The sequence below is a fragment of the Chaetura pelagica genome, unplaced genomic scaffold, assembly GCF_000747805.2.
Source record: "Chaetura pelagica isolate M959 unplaced genomic scaffold, ChaPel_1.0 scaffold275, whole genome shotgun sequence".
Lineage (NCBI taxonomy): Eukaryota > Metazoa > Chordata > Aves > Apodiformes > Apodidae > Chaetura > Chaetura pelagica.
In genome coordinates this window covers 2,334,026-2,351,988 of record NW_009953486.1, presented here as the reverse complement: position 1 = coordinate 2,351,988, position 17,963 = coordinate 2,334,026, and the positions used below count along the sequence as shown (strand labels likewise).

Genomic DNA, 17,963 nt, shown 5'->3' with positions numbered 1-17,963 from the left:
AGCAGGATGTTGTTCCTGTAGCATCAGAAGGGGTAAAATCAATCAGCCAGCCACCCACTAGGGATCTTGCATGACCTCAGGTCTGTCCACATGCAGTTTTGCTCATATTGATTCCAATAATATTTGTTGTTCAGATCTCTAGGCTTGCTCAGCCATCTTTTGGCAGCTCTTCTTCTTCAGTAGCTTGTGGCTTGATGAGAAAACAATGCATGAGAGTGCAATGCCTGTCTAATGTGTAATTCCACGCCACTCCCAAACCCTGCACCATGTGTGAAGCCAGGAGCCTGGCTTGGGAGAAATGCAAGGCAAGGGCAGCATTGCACATGAGGGGAACTGCAAAATAGACCCATGTCCAGCTGCGAAAGTTTGGATCCAGTTCCCAGCACTTGGCCCATTCTGGTTTTGTGGAAACTCAACTCAGTTTTGCTTGGGGTATTAGGGTGATCTTGTCCCATGCTGGAAAGGTTGTATTGAATTGTACAATAGCCTTATCTGACACCAGCCTGGCTGATAACAGTCCTTAGTGTGCAGCCCCAGGACTAGGGGCCAGTTTGCTGCTGCTTTGTTAAATCAAGGGGGCTGCAAACTCAAATCAGCCTTTCAATTGGAAGGGCAGGACTAATGGGTAAAGCCATATGGAAGTGTCTTCTGGAAAGGATGATGCAGAAGGTTGCCTGGGATGGGGAGGAGGTGACGATGGTGCAGGGGAGCAGAGCAGTCTGGGATCCTTACCTCTCCTTCGTGGCTGATAAGCTGTAATTTTGCCATACACAGTGGCCCCTCCTGAATTAATATACCTCAGGATGACATGGAACAGATAGAGCTCTGCCTCCTTCACGTCTACAGTGACTCTGATTTTATTCTGCAAAAAGCAAAAAAGCACACGGGGCACAGGTCACTGGGGGGCCAGCTCCTGGACCCCCGTGGGAGAGCTGTACCCACCTGCCTGCCTACCTGCCTGCCTGCCTCTCTTCCCCCTCCCTTGCCATCCCCTGGCACGGCTCTGGCCGGCCACCTGAGATGGGCACACTTGGGATGGGCACACCTGGGACGGGCACACCTGGGGCCAGAGAAGGGGCAGAGGAGCAATGTCGCAGCGTGGAATGCTCTGAGTTAGTCTATAAGTGAAAAATGCACTTACAGTTGCCACAAACATTAAACTTTCCTTCCTCAACGACCGAGACCCTCCCTTCCACACTGGCGGGCCCCCGGCTGACGTAGCGGAAGACGAGGCGGAAGAGGTCGGGGGAGGTCACATTGAGGGTCACCACTACCTTGGGCTGGTGGGAGAGAGAAAGGGGAGAGAAGCAGAGCACACCTTCAATTACCTCCACCGCCGACAGCTACCAGCCCAAGCACAGCCCTTGGCTCTCTGCTCCCCAAGCAACATGCTACAGCGCCAGGAGGAGACAAGCACAGCGGCCCCACTGCCTCGCACCACCACCCCTCTGGGACCAGCTAACCAGCAGCAACCTGCCTGCAGGAACTTGGTGGAAAGGTGCTGGAAGATGCCCTGGCACTGCAGGGTGGTTTGGCTCTCCCGGGCCATACACCACGCCAGAGGAAAGATTTTAAGGAGCTCTTGCTTTTGTTCCTGGCATGTTGCTTTTGGGCTTAGTGTTCCGTAACCACCTAGAGGGAACTCAACGGTGAAGGACATGCCTTTGTGCTTACAGGCCTCTGCTCAGATGCCTACAGAGAAGGCTGCAAATGGATCTGGTGCCTCATCCCGAGGGACCAGCAACACTAAGGACTACTGGTACTAAGGGAATGTGCCGCTGATGTGCATCAGCCCTCTGCCTGCCCGGACCATCTTCAGGAAGACTCCAGTTAAGCAGATACTGAAGTCCTACCCACTTCAAAGAGATCTAAGCACCTGCTTAAATACCCTCCTGCCTACAGAGCAATTCCAGGGGAGATGCCTAATGAGGGCTCCTGAAAGCTCCAGTTACACAAGTCTTCCCACTGGAGGGAAAACTGGAAGAATCCTGCAGAGATGTAACCACAGGTGAGACCTGCCAGCAGAAAGCCATGTGCTAGCCCTTCTGTCGAGGCCTATTCCTATCCCAAATACCAACACCTGATGCAAAACAAAAGCCATGAGCTTGAGCATGAGCTCCATCCTGAAGCTTTCAGTCTCGGAGCCTACAGAAGTTAGCTGCTTAGCTCCTACCTACAAATCCAAAAGGAAATGGCCAACACACTTGGCCCCTCTGTTATTTTATCTGAGTATGAAAAAGTGAAGAGCACTGGAAGTACACACACCAGAATAAGGAACATCTGACATGGGATGAGACTGTCAGAGAATGCTGCCTTGCACCCCATTCCCTAACCCACACAGGCTACACTTCTGAAGGGGCCATGCAGAAGAACCCACCAAGGAGAAGAAAGGGTCAACAGATGAAATAGCTTCACTTTCAGGGTTTAGGCAACACCAGGTTAGTGTAAACCATTGTTACAGCAAACCATCTAGCAGCGAGAGCAGAGGCAGAACGATAACAAGAGGTCCAAGATGAACATGGCAGCTAAGGAGAAGCTAATTTATTTTTGGGAAAGGGAGGAAAGGCTACTCAGAGAGTTGCAGGAAACTGCAGAGTCAGATGAAAGAGCCTCAAGGAAACCCAGAGACAGTGTTTATAGACATCCCTGTAAGGAATCACCAAGCTACCACCTTTGTCTAACTGGATTAGGATGTCAGGGGATGCCCAATTTAGGATCTTTTCCCTCATCAGTCTATGTCATCCCCAGCACTACAGGAAATATCTGTACAAACAGGCTATATATATACTGTGTTGTTTATGTTGGCCATCATGTGACCTTGGGGGTTTGTGAAGCACTTGGGGTGAAACATGTGTGCCAAGAGCACGTCAGTCCTCCACTGGCCACATCCTCCCCCAGGGGAGCCGGGCTAGGATGGAGACACCAGGCATACCTGGATGGAGGACATCTGTGCATATCCTCGCCAGCTGAAGCCCTCAAATTCCAAGGGGTTGTAGCCAAAGCGCACAGCCCGCCCGGCCAGCGTGGTGCCTTCCTCCAGCTCGAATTTCAGGTGGTGAAGGTCAGGGAAATAATGGTCCCGTGCAGGTCTGGGCAAGAGAGAGAGCACCGTTACCTGCTAGGCTACTTGGAAGGAGAGGCAAGGGGACACCTCCGCCAGGCACACGGCTGATGTGGCAGCAGCCCAGACGATGAGGTCCCCATCCTCGTGGTGGCCAAGGACACTATCCCCAAGGAAGAAAACAGAAGGCACAGCAGCCCAAGGTGCATGTCCCAGTAGCACTTACTGGGTGCAGGTGGGCCCGGCCGTGCTCTGCCGGCAGCGACAGGCTCCGCTCCGCTCCTCGCAGGACGGCCCCAGGGACCCGCCGACGTCGCAGCCGCAGCCTGCGGGCAGGAACCGCGTGTTTACATGCCCGCCACGCTAACGAGCTCCTGCTCACTAATCAAAGGCACGCCCCAGTGGGTGAGGAGGCTGGGCAGCTATTTTTATTCCATTGTATCCGCTTTCATATTGGAACCCGGCCCCACTTGGATCAGCTCCTCTCTTCCACCTCAGTGCTGAGCTATTTCCAGACGGCTGCGGGAGGAGCAAGGTCTGCAAAGCCTCACGGCCGGGAGCCGCAGCTCTGCCGCCAGCAGCCGTGCTCCCTCCTTCCCAGCCCTGCCAGGACCATGTGGGCTGGCTGGGAGCGGCTGGATCTCATCTTTCCCTGCTTCCCATGGGCACGATGCAGAGCAGCCAACCCCACGTGTTCATACCTAATTGTTCTCAATAGAAGGAAGGGGCAGAACTGCAAGGACAGTGGTTAAAACACAACAGTGTTTCAAGCACCACAGGGCACTTTTCCTGGCCTCTCATTCCCCAACCTGGTGGACCTGTGCCCCACAGTGGCAAAAGCATGAACTCAGGTCTCCAGATCCACAGCAAGACCCAGCCCCTGCTCTGGACTATGGTAAGATTAAAAGCAAGAGGTGGGATATGTCCTGCCCCTTTTCTCCAAGGCCAACAGTCACTTGCTCCAGGGTCAGCTCTTGTGGCCTCCCTTCTTCACCCGACACATCACGATGGGGGCTCACCTTGGCAGCCAAAGTAATTTGCATTCTCCATATTGAAATAGCCATCTTTGCAGACTGAGCAGAACTGGCCACAGATGTTGGGTTTGCAGAAACACTGCCCATCGCCCTAGGAGAGAAGAAGGCATGGAAGCTCATTCCCTCCCATTCCTCATCACAGCTAAGCTGTTTCTCAGTTATTTGGGTCCTAGTCTTGAGACATTGGAGGAGCATTTTGAGTTCCATGCTCTACAGCGCTTCCTGCGCGTGGGTGGGCCAGATAAGTTAAATCATCCAACAAGGCAGGAAAACAAAAATCCAGGCATCCTGGGCCAGACCCAGAAATATTTAGGTGCCTAATTTATGACAGGTCTTAATCCTGTGTTCTCATGCAAACCCAGATTGTGGTGCAACCTTTGAGAGCTCAGCATCAGGACAGGCCTCTCCAGCAGCTGCTGTGAGAGATGGAGCTGAAACACTCCCCGAGCACATGCTTGGAGGTGCCTGGAGGCAGAGAAGAGCAAACCCACCTGTCGGCACTCTGCGACTCCACTGGTGGTGCCCTTGGTATCACACTTGCAGCCTGGAGAGAGGGAGATGAATGAGAAAGCCAGAAGATCAGTCAGCCCCTGAGAAGCAGCCTGAATGGGGGATAGTACACACCACACCAGAGGACCCAGGCTGGGATAAGGAGCTGCAAACTGGCCAAGCAGAGGGTAGTTCAGCACAAGGGCTCTCTTTACGTTTTGGACAGTTACTCTGTTGAGGACACAGCTAGCGAAAACCTTTGCCTTTTCTGCACATTTGGTCATGAAAGATTAAGTGTGTAAATTTTGCAGGGAGAGCTGAGAATGGCACAACTGATTGCCTGAGCCCTGTGTTTCATCCCAAGCAAAAAGCTCCAGGCCTTTCCCCTCTCCAGATGAGGGCTACCCAGACCACTCCAGCTTTGACATGTCACTTCAGGATGAAAAAGGAAGGGAGGGTATCGCTTCCATCCAGCAATGATGGTCCCCACTGGCTTGGGTTTGGGTTTTGCACCATTACAGCACAGAGGAGACTTCTTGGGGTTGTGCAAATGCCGTTTCCTTACTTATGCAGCCATAGGGGTTCTCTGGAGTCAGGTTCCAGTATAAGGGCTTGCATCTGTCACAGGCTGGGCCTTCAACGTGTGCCCGACACGCACAGGAACCCTGGGGAAAGGGAGGGGAGGAAAAAAGCAGGTGAGAATTTGCAGCACTGTGGCTGAACACGAAGCCTACTGCTCTGATGTAATAGCTGCTTTCAGGCTGAGCTTAAGGAAGGACTTAGCCCAAAGTCAGTAAAAGGGGATCACACAAAAATAACCTGCTGGGGTAGGCGGGTTCATTTGATACTTACTGGGGCCAGTGAGGGATCTGCAGTCACCAACCCTGCGGGGTTGCAGGAGCCCTCTAAAAAAGACAGGAAGGGTTTATGGAGAGTTCACACCCCAGTTGTTCCTAAGAGGGGTTACTTATCCCTTGCAAAGTCTCTTGGGAGACAGTAAGCCTGTTCCAACCCAAACTATTCTATGATTTACCAGCACCACACCACTATGTCCCAAGACACTGGAGTCCCCACAGCCCATGGAGGAGCAAGGAGTTACCTTGGCAGTGTGGGAATCCATAGGCACCGGGCAGGCAACTGTCACAGCGCAGCCCTGTCACCCGGGGCCGGCAGCTGCACTGCCCTGTCTCCTGGTCACAGGTGCTGTGCAGAGAGCCCTCCTGGGAGCACTGGCAAGCTGCAAAAGAGGGGAGGGCAACTGCTGGAGCTGCAGGGCACTGTGACTCCTGCATCCAAGGCTTCCCACCCGCAACCTCTTTTGTTTGCCTGACCTTCACAACCATCAGAGAACCCCAAACACAGGTTATAAATAACACACACGCTCTTGCTTTTGGTTACAAACATGCCATCTTTTAAGAATAACAATGGAAACTGTTATGTTTATCACACCTATTCACATACATTTATGCATATTTTGGGAGAGGGGGAGAAGTTTTAGTTGAGGAAAAGGGGAATGTGTGATCTTATCCTCACAAAGGTCAGCAACCAGTGACAGATTAGACCTTACAAATGCCCATTTGCACCCAACCACCCAAGAGCAGTGTTTGGCCACCAAGGTGTGCCAGGTGGACAGTGTAAAGGCCAACGACACAGCCATGGCACTGCCAGCAGCTGAGGGCAAGGCAGGGCAATGACTCTGCAGCTTCCTGCATGGCCTGCCTCCTGCAAACACAGGACATCCTGCTGCCCTATCACATGAAAGGTCAGCAAGCTGCCAGAGAGCTGCTCGTGCCCTCCTTGCCCAGCCAGCATTCCTCAGGTCCCTGCCAAAGGGGCTGTTTGAGGCTGATGTCCCCAGACTAGCTAACAGGAAAACATTTTTCATAAAATAACAGATTAGAAAAATAATAATCAGGTTCTCCTTTCCCTGCTCTTATTCCTCTGCAGCTCTGCAATGTGGACGCTGCTTTACGAGACAGAAAAAAAAGAAAAAGAGGTGACTAGTGAACTCCTGTGAGACCATTTCATCTCTGCCTCCAGCCCCTTCAAAGGCAGATTGCCGGCACCAGCGCTGCTGAGCAGCTCTGCCAGCTGGCCAGGGCTCAGCCTCTACATTTAGTACAGTGCAAGGGGGTGATGATGCTCTTTTGTTGCTTCAGGGAAATTGTGTCACAGATTATTTTTTAATGAGCAGTAAATTCTTGCTGGGAGACATAAAAGTACATCTGGCTTCCAGTCGGACTGCTGACAGGGAGGGAGATGGGGACACTCTGCCCGGAGCTGGGGAAGGCTATTCAGGGTATCTAAGGCCACAGGCACCTGCCACAGGCACAGCTGAGCCCTGGCACCAGCTCCAGGAGCAATGCAGTGCCCAGGGAACTGGACACAAAGCTCTCACCATGCCAACAGACACCTAGAATTTGGGACTGACATGAAACTCCAAATCCTGATCCTCATTGTTCACCCTGTTGTACAACCATACTCCTGCTGGTTTCAGCACAGTTGCTCCTCCTGTGCATGGGCATGAACCAAGGTGGACTAAGCCCTGAAGAGCCTGGAGGTGTCACATGAACCACACCTGAGCATCTCCTGGCACCCTGAACATGGGATTTGAGACTTTGTTACCCCACTTTCTCTGGCTGCAGGCACTCAAGCCTGAGCACAGGCAGGTGCACACACTGCTTCTGGAGAGAGAGTCTGAACTACAGCTGCTCCCCAGTCATACTCTGCAGGTCTGCTGCTTAATAGGTCACTGGATTAGAGTCCATACGTCCAGACTGGGATTTATTTCCAAACTGAGCAGACCCAAGCTCCTGCAGTTGCTGACAGTGAATGAACTTGGGGAGACAAACCACATGGCATTTGGGGAAGCATTTCTTTAAGATGTTTACTAACTATAGAGCATGCCTGTCAGGTGGCACAGCCAGCTGAACTGCACAGGAAAACTGACTCCTGCTGCATCTGTATTTATATAGAACCCTTGGAGATGGATTATGGAAAGGAAAACCATTACAAAGCCAGTAGCATTCCCTGTCCTCCCCTGAGATCCAGCAGTGGTTACTCACGTGTGCAGCTGGGGTACCCGTAGAAGCCCAGGGCACACTGGTTGCAGGTGTGTCCAGCAAAATTCACGTGGCACCGGCACTGGCCAGCAGGGCTGCAGTCATTGTCCACAGCACCCCGGGAATCACAGGAGCAAGCTGGAAGAGCAGGACTCTCAACAGTCTGAGCAAACATGTGATCCACGGCCAGCCACCGCTGGCCTGAATTGTCATTCAGCCTCACAGCAATTAGTAATTTCCATCAGAACTAAATTAATTTCTTAATCCCCTGGAGAGACAGGGAGTATTTCCAGCTAGAGTTACGGCCATACCAGGAAAATGGCACTGAGGGCTTTTACAGCTCATTCAACTTTCCTCAGCAGTTTAGTAGGTGACTGCTAAAAAGACAGATAAAAAAGAGCATAAGCTGAGACACCAGGTCACAGCAGGTTTGTGACAAGGAACTGTGACTGATAAGAACTGCTCTGTCTTCCAGGCTTTGGCATGATCCATGACCTTCAGAAAAATTTTGAGAAACACCGGTCTTGCCAAAACAGGTATGTTTTTCAGAGGGTGACAGACCAGCAGGAACTGAAGGTTCCTTACCATAGCAGTGGGGGTAGGAGTGGTGCCCAGGACTGCACTGCTCACAGCGTGGCCCAGCAAACTCGGGTCTGCAGAAACACCTCCCGGCAGAGTCACAGCCCCCCGGCAGCGTCCCCACCGCGCTGCAGCCACAGACTGCAAGAGAAGGAAACTGTTGGTCTCGTGCTGGGAGCATGGGGAAACCATCATGGCAATTGCTTCCTCTCTGAGGTTCTCAGATGGGCATTTAGGTGCTGCTGCTCTAAGCGCTCAGCTTGTTGATCTCTGTCTCTTGCATGTATCCTCCAAAACGCCCACAAACCCACTTCCCACTTAAAAACCCTGCCAGAAGGCTCTGGCTTTGCATGGGCCACCCAGGCCCGTGGGAGGGCAGATACGCACGCTGGCACAGGGGGTAGTTGAAGTAGCCTGGAGCACACTGGTTGCACAAGTGCCCTTCAAATCCTGTTCGACACAGACACTGTCCTGTCTCGGGGTCACAGGTGCCATCATACTGACCGGGGCCGGAGCACTGGCAGGCTGGAAAGCAACAAGGGCACTAGTAAATAAACAGCACCTTAGTCTTTCCCCTAGGAAAGGAAGCAGAGCATCTGTTCCTCTGGGGTAGAAATGCAGTCACTAGGGAAACCATGGGGGACACAGCTGACAGCAAGCAGGCCTAGCCCATAGCTCACATCCATAGGGAACTTCTCAAGAGCACCCTAAGGCTGGGAGGATTCTGGAGGGTCGGGTCAGGGTGGAAAACAGCAGCAAAAGCTGTGGGACTTTGTCAGTTGGATGTGAGGCCAGAGAATTCCTCCTCCCCAGCACAACCAGAGGACAGGGAGAGGCAGGCTTCCCCTGAGCAGGGAAGTGAGCAGTGAGCTGGGACTGCTGACCCTGGGTCACTCACGCTGGCAGCTGGGTCCGTAGTGGCCTGGGGCACACTGGTCACACTGTGTTCCCTGGAAGTTGTGTTTGCACACGCACATCCCCACCCGAGGGTCTTTGCGACAGGCGTTGCCTTCGGTCCCACCGGCGTAGCAGTCGCAGTCTGGAGAGGGGGCACACAAAAAACACCACCACACTGTCAGTTGACCTCTGTGGCTGGGCAAGGGTTCCATAAGGAGAGGGAAGGAGTTGCCATGACAGACAACAGTTCAGGCCTTCGTCTCTAATAGCCTTCCTACCAGATAAAAATGTTCTAACCAAACCCTGCTCAGGTGACCAGCACGCCTGGCTTGTGGGGTCACAGAGGGGTTGGGAGGCATCAGCATCGGGCAGATGTGCAAGGTGCTGGATGGGCAGCAGGGCAGTGCAGAGGGCAGGCAAATGCTGCTTGCCCAAGCCCAAACAGGGCTGATTTCATGCAGCAGTGCCCCAGAGCTGTGTGGGAATTACCAAAAGTTTCAGCTAATCAGGGTGGGGGGTTGTGGTTTCTCTTTGGTTACTCCATGCTCAGCTGCATCCAAGACCTTCCCACTGCCAGGTGCTCTAGTGCTGAGGCTCTTGGCCAGCCCTGACAACAGCAGTAGCAGAGCTGGGAGGGGAAAGGATAAAAATCATCCAAGAACCAGAAGGAGGGGGGGGCAGAGAAACGAGAAGGGAAGTGAGAAATTCCGGCTCAGGAAAGAAAAAACCTGTCTGAAAGATACAGAGTTTAAAATATCAGAAGGAAGGAAAAGGTTATCTGGAGCACACTGGGGAGCATGAGACAGGGGAGGACTCAGTGGGAAAAGAGATTAAAAAAAAGCACAGGGGAGGAGATGAACTGAGGAGAGTGAGCATCAGAGAAGAGGGGGATGGAAGGGAGCAGGGATGGGGGCAGGGGTGAGCTTTCAAAACAAGAGAAAGGAACATAGAGCAAGGGGCTGCCTGTGCATGCTCCCACAGCCGTGCTGCCTGCAGCTTCTTGCAGAGGGGAGCAAGGGCTAGGACCTGCTGTGCTGTCCATATGGAAAACACAGGGCACACAGATGTGGCAGAAGGACAGGTTTGTATCTAACCCAGAGGCTGAGGTTTGGGAGAACCTATCTCAGGTTCCAGCTCAGCCACAGCCCCTCTGTGGTCTTGGAATGTCCCTTAAAGAGAGGCCAGAAGGGACATAACTACATGGAAAAACCTTCCTGTCCCTCACTCCTCAGAACCTCCTGTCTCAGAACCACTCTGTCAGGGCTGTCTCTTACAACATTTGTGCCCAGTAAGCTGAAGACCTGATCTTGCATTGGGTAGCGAGATCTAACAGCAAAACCAGCATGGTGACTGCCAAGGCAGCAAGGAAAATGGCACTGCTTACTTATTATCTGTCCCACGGGGAGCACTTGTTCTCCAGTATCATTGTGAGCAAAAGCTGGAATGGCTACACAAAGAAAGAAACATTGCACAGGTCATCACACACGCTCCAAGAAATCCTGTTGGCAAATCAACAGTTCAACAGTCCCAAAGTTGACAGGCTGAATGAAAACATGGAACTTGGAACAAAGCGCAGACATCCGACTAAACAAAGATCCATTGCAATTCATTACAAGTTGGGCTCTGGAAGGATGTCTTTCACAGAGAGATGAGGCTTTAGCCAAATGGGAAGCTCCTGTTGACTCCAGAGAGCCAGGTTCAGCCCTCATCTTTGGTCCAGCTCCCACCAAAACCAAATGTGGACTTGTTCCCACCTGCACAAACTGCTCCTGGGACAGAAGTGCCATGTAGCATGGAAAAAGGCACCTGAAGAGCAGCCCCAAGAGGAGCTGTTGCCCTTCCTGCACCCGCTGGGTATGTGGGGTCCCAGACCTGGCCACCCCACAGCTCCACACCCCTGACTTACGGTAGCAGTGGGGGAAGTTGAGGTACCCCTCAGCACAGGCATCACAGTGCTCCCCAGTGTAGTTAGGTTTGCAGTAGCAGCGGCCAGTGAGGTCCTCACAGGTGCCATCGGTGAAGTCAGACTCACAGTTACAGCCTGCAGAAAGGGACAAGCTAGCAGTGATTGTCACTACCTGAGCCCCTTAGACCCACCATGAGCACCACAGAAGCATCTCTACAACACAGGGCCTCTGTAAAAGACCCCAGCATCTGCTGTGATTCTCAAAAAAAAAGTGCAATTGTGTGTCTTCAGAAGGGGTCTGGTTTAGAGGAACTGCTCTTGCTGTGCTTGTCCCACTGCAGGATCCCACGTAAAGCAGAAAAGCCTCAACTTCCTTCTCCAGGCAACCCCAATTTCCCCAACGAGGTGGTGGCAGCACACTGCTGCAATGTGTCACAGCTAATAGAATGAGATTAGCTCTCCAGAAAGATGGATACAATCCACTGCTGCCTAGAAATCCCTGTTTTAGGGCATGGAGAGCAATGGTCCACAAGTACCAGCTGAAAGGGCACAGAGATGACAGCTAGGACTGAACTACACTGCAGGCAACATCAGGGGTAATGACACATTTTTAGCTCATTCCAGCCTTAGAACATGCCACCACTTCTGATTTTACAGATGCTGCAGACAAACCACCTGTGTGTACAGATGGCTGCATGCACACATACATTCCCATGGGCAGTGCCAGCTACGGCAAGAACCACCCACACAGCCACAGATCTTACACTGCTGGACTCCCTAGACCAGAAAAATCTCTCAGCCCAGTCCTTCAGACCACCTTCCCCAGCATCATCAAGCCCAAGCAGGCATCTACAGCCTGCAGGGGAAATTACACTCACGATAGCAAATGTACGGAGAGTCGATCGGGTGGTCAGGGGACCGGTAGTATCCTGGGATGCACCTCTCACAGTTAATGCCAGTGGTGTGATGCTGAAAGACAGTAGGTTAGAGGGGCATCAGTTCCTTTGCCCGCAGAATGAATGTTCATCTACCACATTTACAGCTTCAGGGTCCAGAGAGAGCAACTCAGAAGTGTCAGTGCATGGAAGGCATAAATCTGTTCCGAAGTCCACATATATCAATTTGAATCCCAAGCATTTCCTGCAAACTGTGTATCCTCCCATAAGCCTGGTCTGAATTTCAGTTTCATATCTGACCTCAAGCCCATTTCACTTGCTTCAGATGGTAAAATGTCCTGACCACCTTGTGCTAGGAGGGCAGGAGCATTCTGTTTCCTCCCAGCACAGCTAAAAGTCACTCCAGTTTCATGCCACTGCATGAATAAACCATCTCACGTCAACCTGGGAACAGAAGAGCTACTTTGCCTCTTTCATTGGGAAGTTCAGAGGCTATGGAGATCGGCATTTTGATAGTCAGAGAGAGATCCAGAGAGATGGCAGCACCTGAACTCTGCAAACTAGGCAGGGAGTTTCCAATGAGCTCAGCACCAACCTGTCCCTCCCAATGTACATCAGAAAACATCAGAAAGATAATGGTGCTACCCTGGGGACAGGTAGGAACACAACTGGTGTTTTCATTACTGGTGCACACTCCTTGAATCTATAGCAAAGAGACTGAATTTCCAGAGAGAGACCTAATTAAGATAACAGAGGGTGTGTAATGGGGTTGGCAAAGCTGCCAGCAAGGCTGAACTCCAGGGTGACAGCAACAACAAACACAAGAATCTACAACAGCCTTTTCCATGGCCTACCTGACAATCAATGCAAACACCTCCCCCTTCAAACTTGTCCTCACGGCTTTTACTGGCTTTGTGGTGATCCACCTCTGGGTCATAGTAGCAGTCAATGGCATGACCATTGCAATTGCAAGCTGAAATAACAAAGAGATGTTAGCTAAGCCTCAAGTCCACCAAGATCCTTCCGTCACCAGCTGGCTCTCAAGATAAGAACTCTTCTGCATGGGTCTGACATTGGATGGATCACATTTCAATAAGGAAAGATGCTCAAATACATCTGGGGGATTGCATGATCACCCAGTCTCCCAGAGCCTTCCAGTTCAAAAGCACAGAAGTAGCAATTCTCTCACAAAGTCTAGTCTGCAACCAAAAAAACGCAGCAGGCACAAAATCAGAAGTAAAATATGTGCAGGCGTGTAGAGACAAGAAAGAGAGATTACCCAGCTTTGGGGCCCCAAGTAGTCTGGTTTAGAGGGCAATGTTCTTGGCTCTTTTATCTGAGCCTGGATGGAGGTGAGCTGTAAAGTTCAGCACACAGTGAGGGTGCTCTTTATAAACCCACAGGATTAAGATCCAACTATCCTTTGCTGCTCTACATTTACAAGACAGCATGTGATGCAGCTCTGCTCCACACTCTGCATTCCCACTGCAGCATGAATTCCACTGTCGGCATTTACCAAAGGTTTCTCTAGACAAATAAAGATGTCTTGTATGTAAACACATCCGAATGTAATTCATCTTGGAGACAGAATTGAGCAACAAGAGTTGCCTGCACGAACCCTTGGACATGGAGGAGGAACTGGAACAGACTTAGCAGGCCTCCCTGTGTGAGCCCTGACTGAGCACAACTAAACACCATGCAAACTGTCCTCTCTGCAGTGCCAGTCACCTCCTCTTCACCCACTGTCACACACCTCAACACCAACCACTGCAGTGAACGGCTTCTCTACGCTGCCAAGAGGCTGGTGAAACGTGGTCAACCTGTGCTTTGCAAAACAGCTGGAACAGGCAGGAAAAACTCAACTCCAACTTACGCTGGCACTCGTTCGCGCTGTCGGCAGTGGCGGGTTTCCAGGGGAACTGGTTGAAGCCGGGGCAGCAGCGGTCGCAGGACCCGCCGCAGGTGTTGTGCTGGCAGTCACACTGCAGCCTGCAAGGGAGAGCAACGAGCTACAGCCAAGCCTGTGGGGTGGGGAGCCCCACTTCACCCCACTGTGCATAACCATTGCTAGTCAGATACACAAACAAGTGATATTTGTTAATCTGCATATTCTGGAAAAGAGGCTTTTAAGGCACTTTTTAAATTTTTGAATTGCTGATTTTATGTTGGGTTTTTTTTTTCTGAGCCAAACACCAAACTTTGCTCTGCCAGTGCTACTTTCTCCTTTTCTTCTCCTCTACCATCACTCCTCTTTTCTTCACAGGGGGACAAAGATTAGAGAAAAATCAGTGTGCCAGTTCCCAGCCAGGTGTACAGCCAATAAGACATGAAATGGTTGGAGGTGACGGTGGTAGGAACCTGAGCTGCAGTATATTACTTGACGGGGAGCTGTGTGGTGCACGGACACAAAGGTGTCCCCACCACCGTGCATCATTAAATGATGAGCCAAAGAGAGATGGGCCACGTGGGCCCCCATCTGCTCCTCCAGCTATACCTGTGCTTGCAGAGAGAAAGGTCATGAAATATGAATTAAGTTTCCAGCAGGTGCTGGCTCTGTGCTCCCTATGAAACGCACCTCCTGCTTCCTCAGCAGGCAGGGCTGTGCTGGGTAAACAGGCAGCTCCGGAGGCGCCAGGCAAGGAATCTCGACAGTCGCCGGGTCCCGTCCCTGCCCGACTGCAACGGTGATTCATTAACATCACTGACCTCATCTCCAAAACTTCCACTTAGCAGGAGGCGATTCCCATCCAACACAAACGCTTTCTGTTGTATTAGACTTATGGATAATACAGCGTGTTCCAGCTTTTATCTGTGCAATTACTCATTTCCCCTCAGGGCCAGTCTGCCACTCCCATCTCTCCCTCCTCCAATGCCTTTCCATTCAAAGGAAGTGTTTAAAAATAAATGTAGTTTTTTTAAAACATTAGAAATCAGTGGAGCAGTCATTCTGGGTGACATGCAGGGGTGCAGACACACTCTTCCATGGTTGAAGTGGCCTGAGTATCATGATTTCCAGCTTCATGTACTTTTAAAGTGGATGTACAGTGAATAGCCAGACAGAGGGAGTATCTTGGGATAATTTAACTCATTTTAATGAAATATGGGATGATCTGAAAGTTGAGGGCAATGCAGGCAGGAGCCACACTCAGTATGTTGGCTTCAGCCAGAGGGGTTGAGAGGCAGGAGGCCCCAGGCCTGCTGGTGTTCCTCCTTTTGCAGCTACTCTGGAACACTGCCACAGTCAGCTCTTAGCATTCATAATGCCCTGTTTCTGCCCAAAATCCCAGGCTGGGCTGTGGCTGGCAGAGGCCAGGCATGAAACCAAGCCCCTGAGATATTGGCTGGAGCCTGAATGGCAGAAATGAGCCTGAAATATTCACCAGGAACTTTGTACTCCCCATGTTTTGCAGTCCTAGAGAGAGAAGCAATGAGAGACAAACCTTGGCCGTGCCTCTGTAATGAGACCATGCACAGACCTTTCACCTGGCTGACTACCACCCAGAACTTCCAAGAAACCAAAATTTAATGGGTTTTTTCCACAGCAGCAGCTGGAGATCAAGATTAACATCTATACACATATGTGTGGAGAAAAATGGTCACTAAGTCAGGGCACTTGTAAACCTGCTGAGCAGCGTTAATCTCCCCAGCTGGAGGACATGGCTTTAGCCACACAACCTGTCTCTTTAACATTGAAGATGTTTGACAAGCACTGGTTCAGTTCCCAGAATTCAAGAAGATGGCACTCACTGAGTAAAGATGCACATTTGAGATGGAGGAGCAGCTATTTATTTAGTCTCTGCTGTCTAGAGTTAGCAACAACCTCTCAGAGAGCTCATCTATCACGGCAGCTTTACTGCACCTTGTGCTTAGTCCGTGCTGCTAATGAATTATGGACCAATGTGCATAAGCTACAATATTTACATGCTTCATTGAATTAATATATACAAGGAAGAGGGAACGGCTGTGTTCACATAGCACATATTTCCTGGTCATCCTGCTGTAAAATATAAAACCACAGTCTTCCCACTGGAATTGATGTTCAATAACAAACTATAAACAGTTTGCAGGGAGCAGCTGTGTCGGAGCTGAGTGCAGCATCTGGACTTGGCCTGGACATCTGAGTAGCACAGTGAAGAAAAAAAACATTGCCCTTCTCTGACTGACTGTGCTGAGGGAAAACCACCTGCAAAAGGGACTTGCAAATGGCACCCATCTAGCAGCACATATGGTCCTCTCCCTTCTGAAATGTGAAAGAGCAAGCTGGTCTTCAGGATCCAGCAGTGGGAGAGTGTCCCTGATCTCCTCCTGCAGCTCTGCTTTCTGACCAGCCAGGCTGCTCTTGTCTTTAAATAACACCTTGCTGGTTTTCTTCAGCATCAGGCACAGAAGCAGCAGCTGGACTCTTGTTTGTCTCCTCTCATGCTTGTGGCATCCATGATGGGGCAGTGAACCCATGAAACAGTTGCTCTTATCAACAGATGCAGGGTACTCCTGAGCTCATGTCAACAGCAGGCACACAGGAATCTTGTCTGGTCTCTCTTTGTAACGTGCCAGGTCTTCTCTGATGCTCATCTCACAGAGTTTGCCAGAAGAAAGGTTTGTGCCTGATCAAGCCAGTGTGCACCTTTAACCAGGAGAACTTTCCTTCACTCTGCTGAATTCAGCCCATTTGATCTTGAGGCAAAGAGAGACAGTTGCTACACCATGTCCTAAAGTCTTAGCTAAAATTCTAGCTCACCTCTATCAAAGAGTTTATCCTGCCTTTCTGGGCAACAGGCACAAAAAAGAGACATGTGTAGAAGAGATGTTAAAATGAGAAGTGAATACCTCCCAGATAAGCTGACAAAACTGGGATTTTTTTAGGGCTGGGCCAATTCACTTTTCTTGTCTCCCTCTATTTGCATTTCCTTTCCCTGTTGCTGTCACACATCAGCATCTGAAGAAGCAGGACATATGCAGAGGGACACACCATGTCTCCTACTTAGATGGGTTGCATAGATCTCTGAAGGCATGTTGTGTTTCTGACAGCTGGGGCCATGACCTATGAGACACAAAGCCCCAGCTGCCTCTGTGATGCCTCTTGTCATGCAGCATGATGGCAGGTATCATCGTGCAGGGTCCGTGCTCCATCAGGGCAGGAGGGGTGGGATGACTGGCCACCAGTGCCTGCTTCTGCAGGGCAGCTGGACACAGCTGCTGTCAGAGCCTTGGAGAATGCCAGCTTTTCACTTATAATTCGTTTTCTCAACTTAAAGTATCACATTTCTGCTGACTTCTCCATGCTCCTGGGCTTGCTAACAGGGTACTGTAACGCCATGAGAAGTTCTTCTGTTAACCCAACATCTTTGTCCTGATGTATCCCAAAAGGTTTTGCAGATGTGAAGTGCTGACTGTACAAAGCACCCAAGAAGGAAATGCTTTCTCTTCCTGGCAAGTGCAATCTGCTCTGGGTGAAATGCAACAGCTGCTTATGAACATGTGCTGCAACATTAGAGCACAGGCTGGGGCCAAGACTAAAGATGCCAAATGCATTCAAATGAGAGTGGAGGAGGGGAATTCTGGGAGGCAGAGACAGTCATCAGCAAAGTGGCATTAAACAAGGATCCCAACATAGCTCTCCTTCCTCAATTTTCCCTCCCTTTCTGGAGAACCTGGAGATACACCCAAGAAATTTCATGGTGTTTGTATTTTAAAGAATGATTTTGCACCATGAAGATGCCCTGGTACACAGGTGTACTGTGCATCCAGCAACACCAAAGGCTAAAACAAAAACAATAAATATCTGAATGTACAGTTCCTTAACTTGTCTTTGCCAGAGTTTGGCACACTAAGGCAGACTTGCTTACCAATACATCTTTGTTTTAATACTTAGAAGCTTTAACCTTGGCTGGGACTCACTGGAATTTTATTTTAGGAGATCCAAAATCTCTACATGATGAGAAAGTAATATAAGATTCCCTTGTCCAGCTGAATCTACCCATCCCTTTCATAAAGGCAACATTCAGGCTGCAAACAGATGGCTAAGAAGCAACACTTTCA

General features: G+C 50.6%; 1 protein-coding gene across 1 annotated transcript in view; it reads right to left on the bottom strand.

Moving 5' to 3' along the window:
- LAMA5 (laminin, alpha 5) overlaps nucleotides 1-17,963 on the bottom strand; it is an 86,180-nt gene that overhangs the window by 25,741 nt on the left and 42,476 nt on the right. The window contains exons 7-23 of the mRNA XM_009998736.1: nucleotides 13,798-13,913; nucleotides 12,779-12,897; nucleotides 11,907-11,997; nucleotides 11,029-11,163; nucleotides 10,507-10,569; nucleotides 9,124-9,264; nucleotides 8,613-8,750; nucleotides 8,232-8,366; nucleotides 7,650-7,784; nucleotides 5,684-5,821; nucleotides 5,437-5,489; nucleotides 5,150-5,249; nucleotides 4,587-4,639; nucleotides 4,081-4,186; nucleotides 3,288-3,387; nucleotides 2,933-3,089; nucleotides 733-862 (exon numbers count right to left, since the gene is read on the bottom strand). Of these exons, the coding sequence (XP_009997038.1) occupies nucleotides 733-862; nucleotides 2,933-3,089; nucleotides 3,288-3,387; nucleotides 4,081-4,186; nucleotides 4,587-4,639; nucleotides 5,150-5,249; nucleotides 5,437-5,489; nucleotides 5,684-5,821; nucleotides 7,650-7,784; nucleotides 8,232-8,366; nucleotides 8,613-8,750; nucleotides 9,124-9,264; nucleotides 10,507-10,569; nucleotides 11,029-11,163; nucleotides 11,907-11,997; nucleotides 12,779-12,897; nucleotides 13,798-13,913 (1,910 nt within the window). The remainder of the gene's footprint in view (nucleotides 1-732; nucleotides 863-2,932; nucleotides 3,090-3,287; nucleotides 3,388-4,080; nucleotides 4,187-4,586; nucleotides 4,640-5,149; nucleotides 5,250-5,436; nucleotides 5,490-5,683; nucleotides 5,822-7,649; nucleotides 7,785-8,231; nucleotides 8,367-8,612; nucleotides 8,751-9,123; nucleotides 9,265-10,506; nucleotides 10,570-11,028; nucleotides 11,164-11,906; nucleotides 11,998-12,778; nucleotides 12,898-13,797; nucleotides 13,914-17,963) is intronic.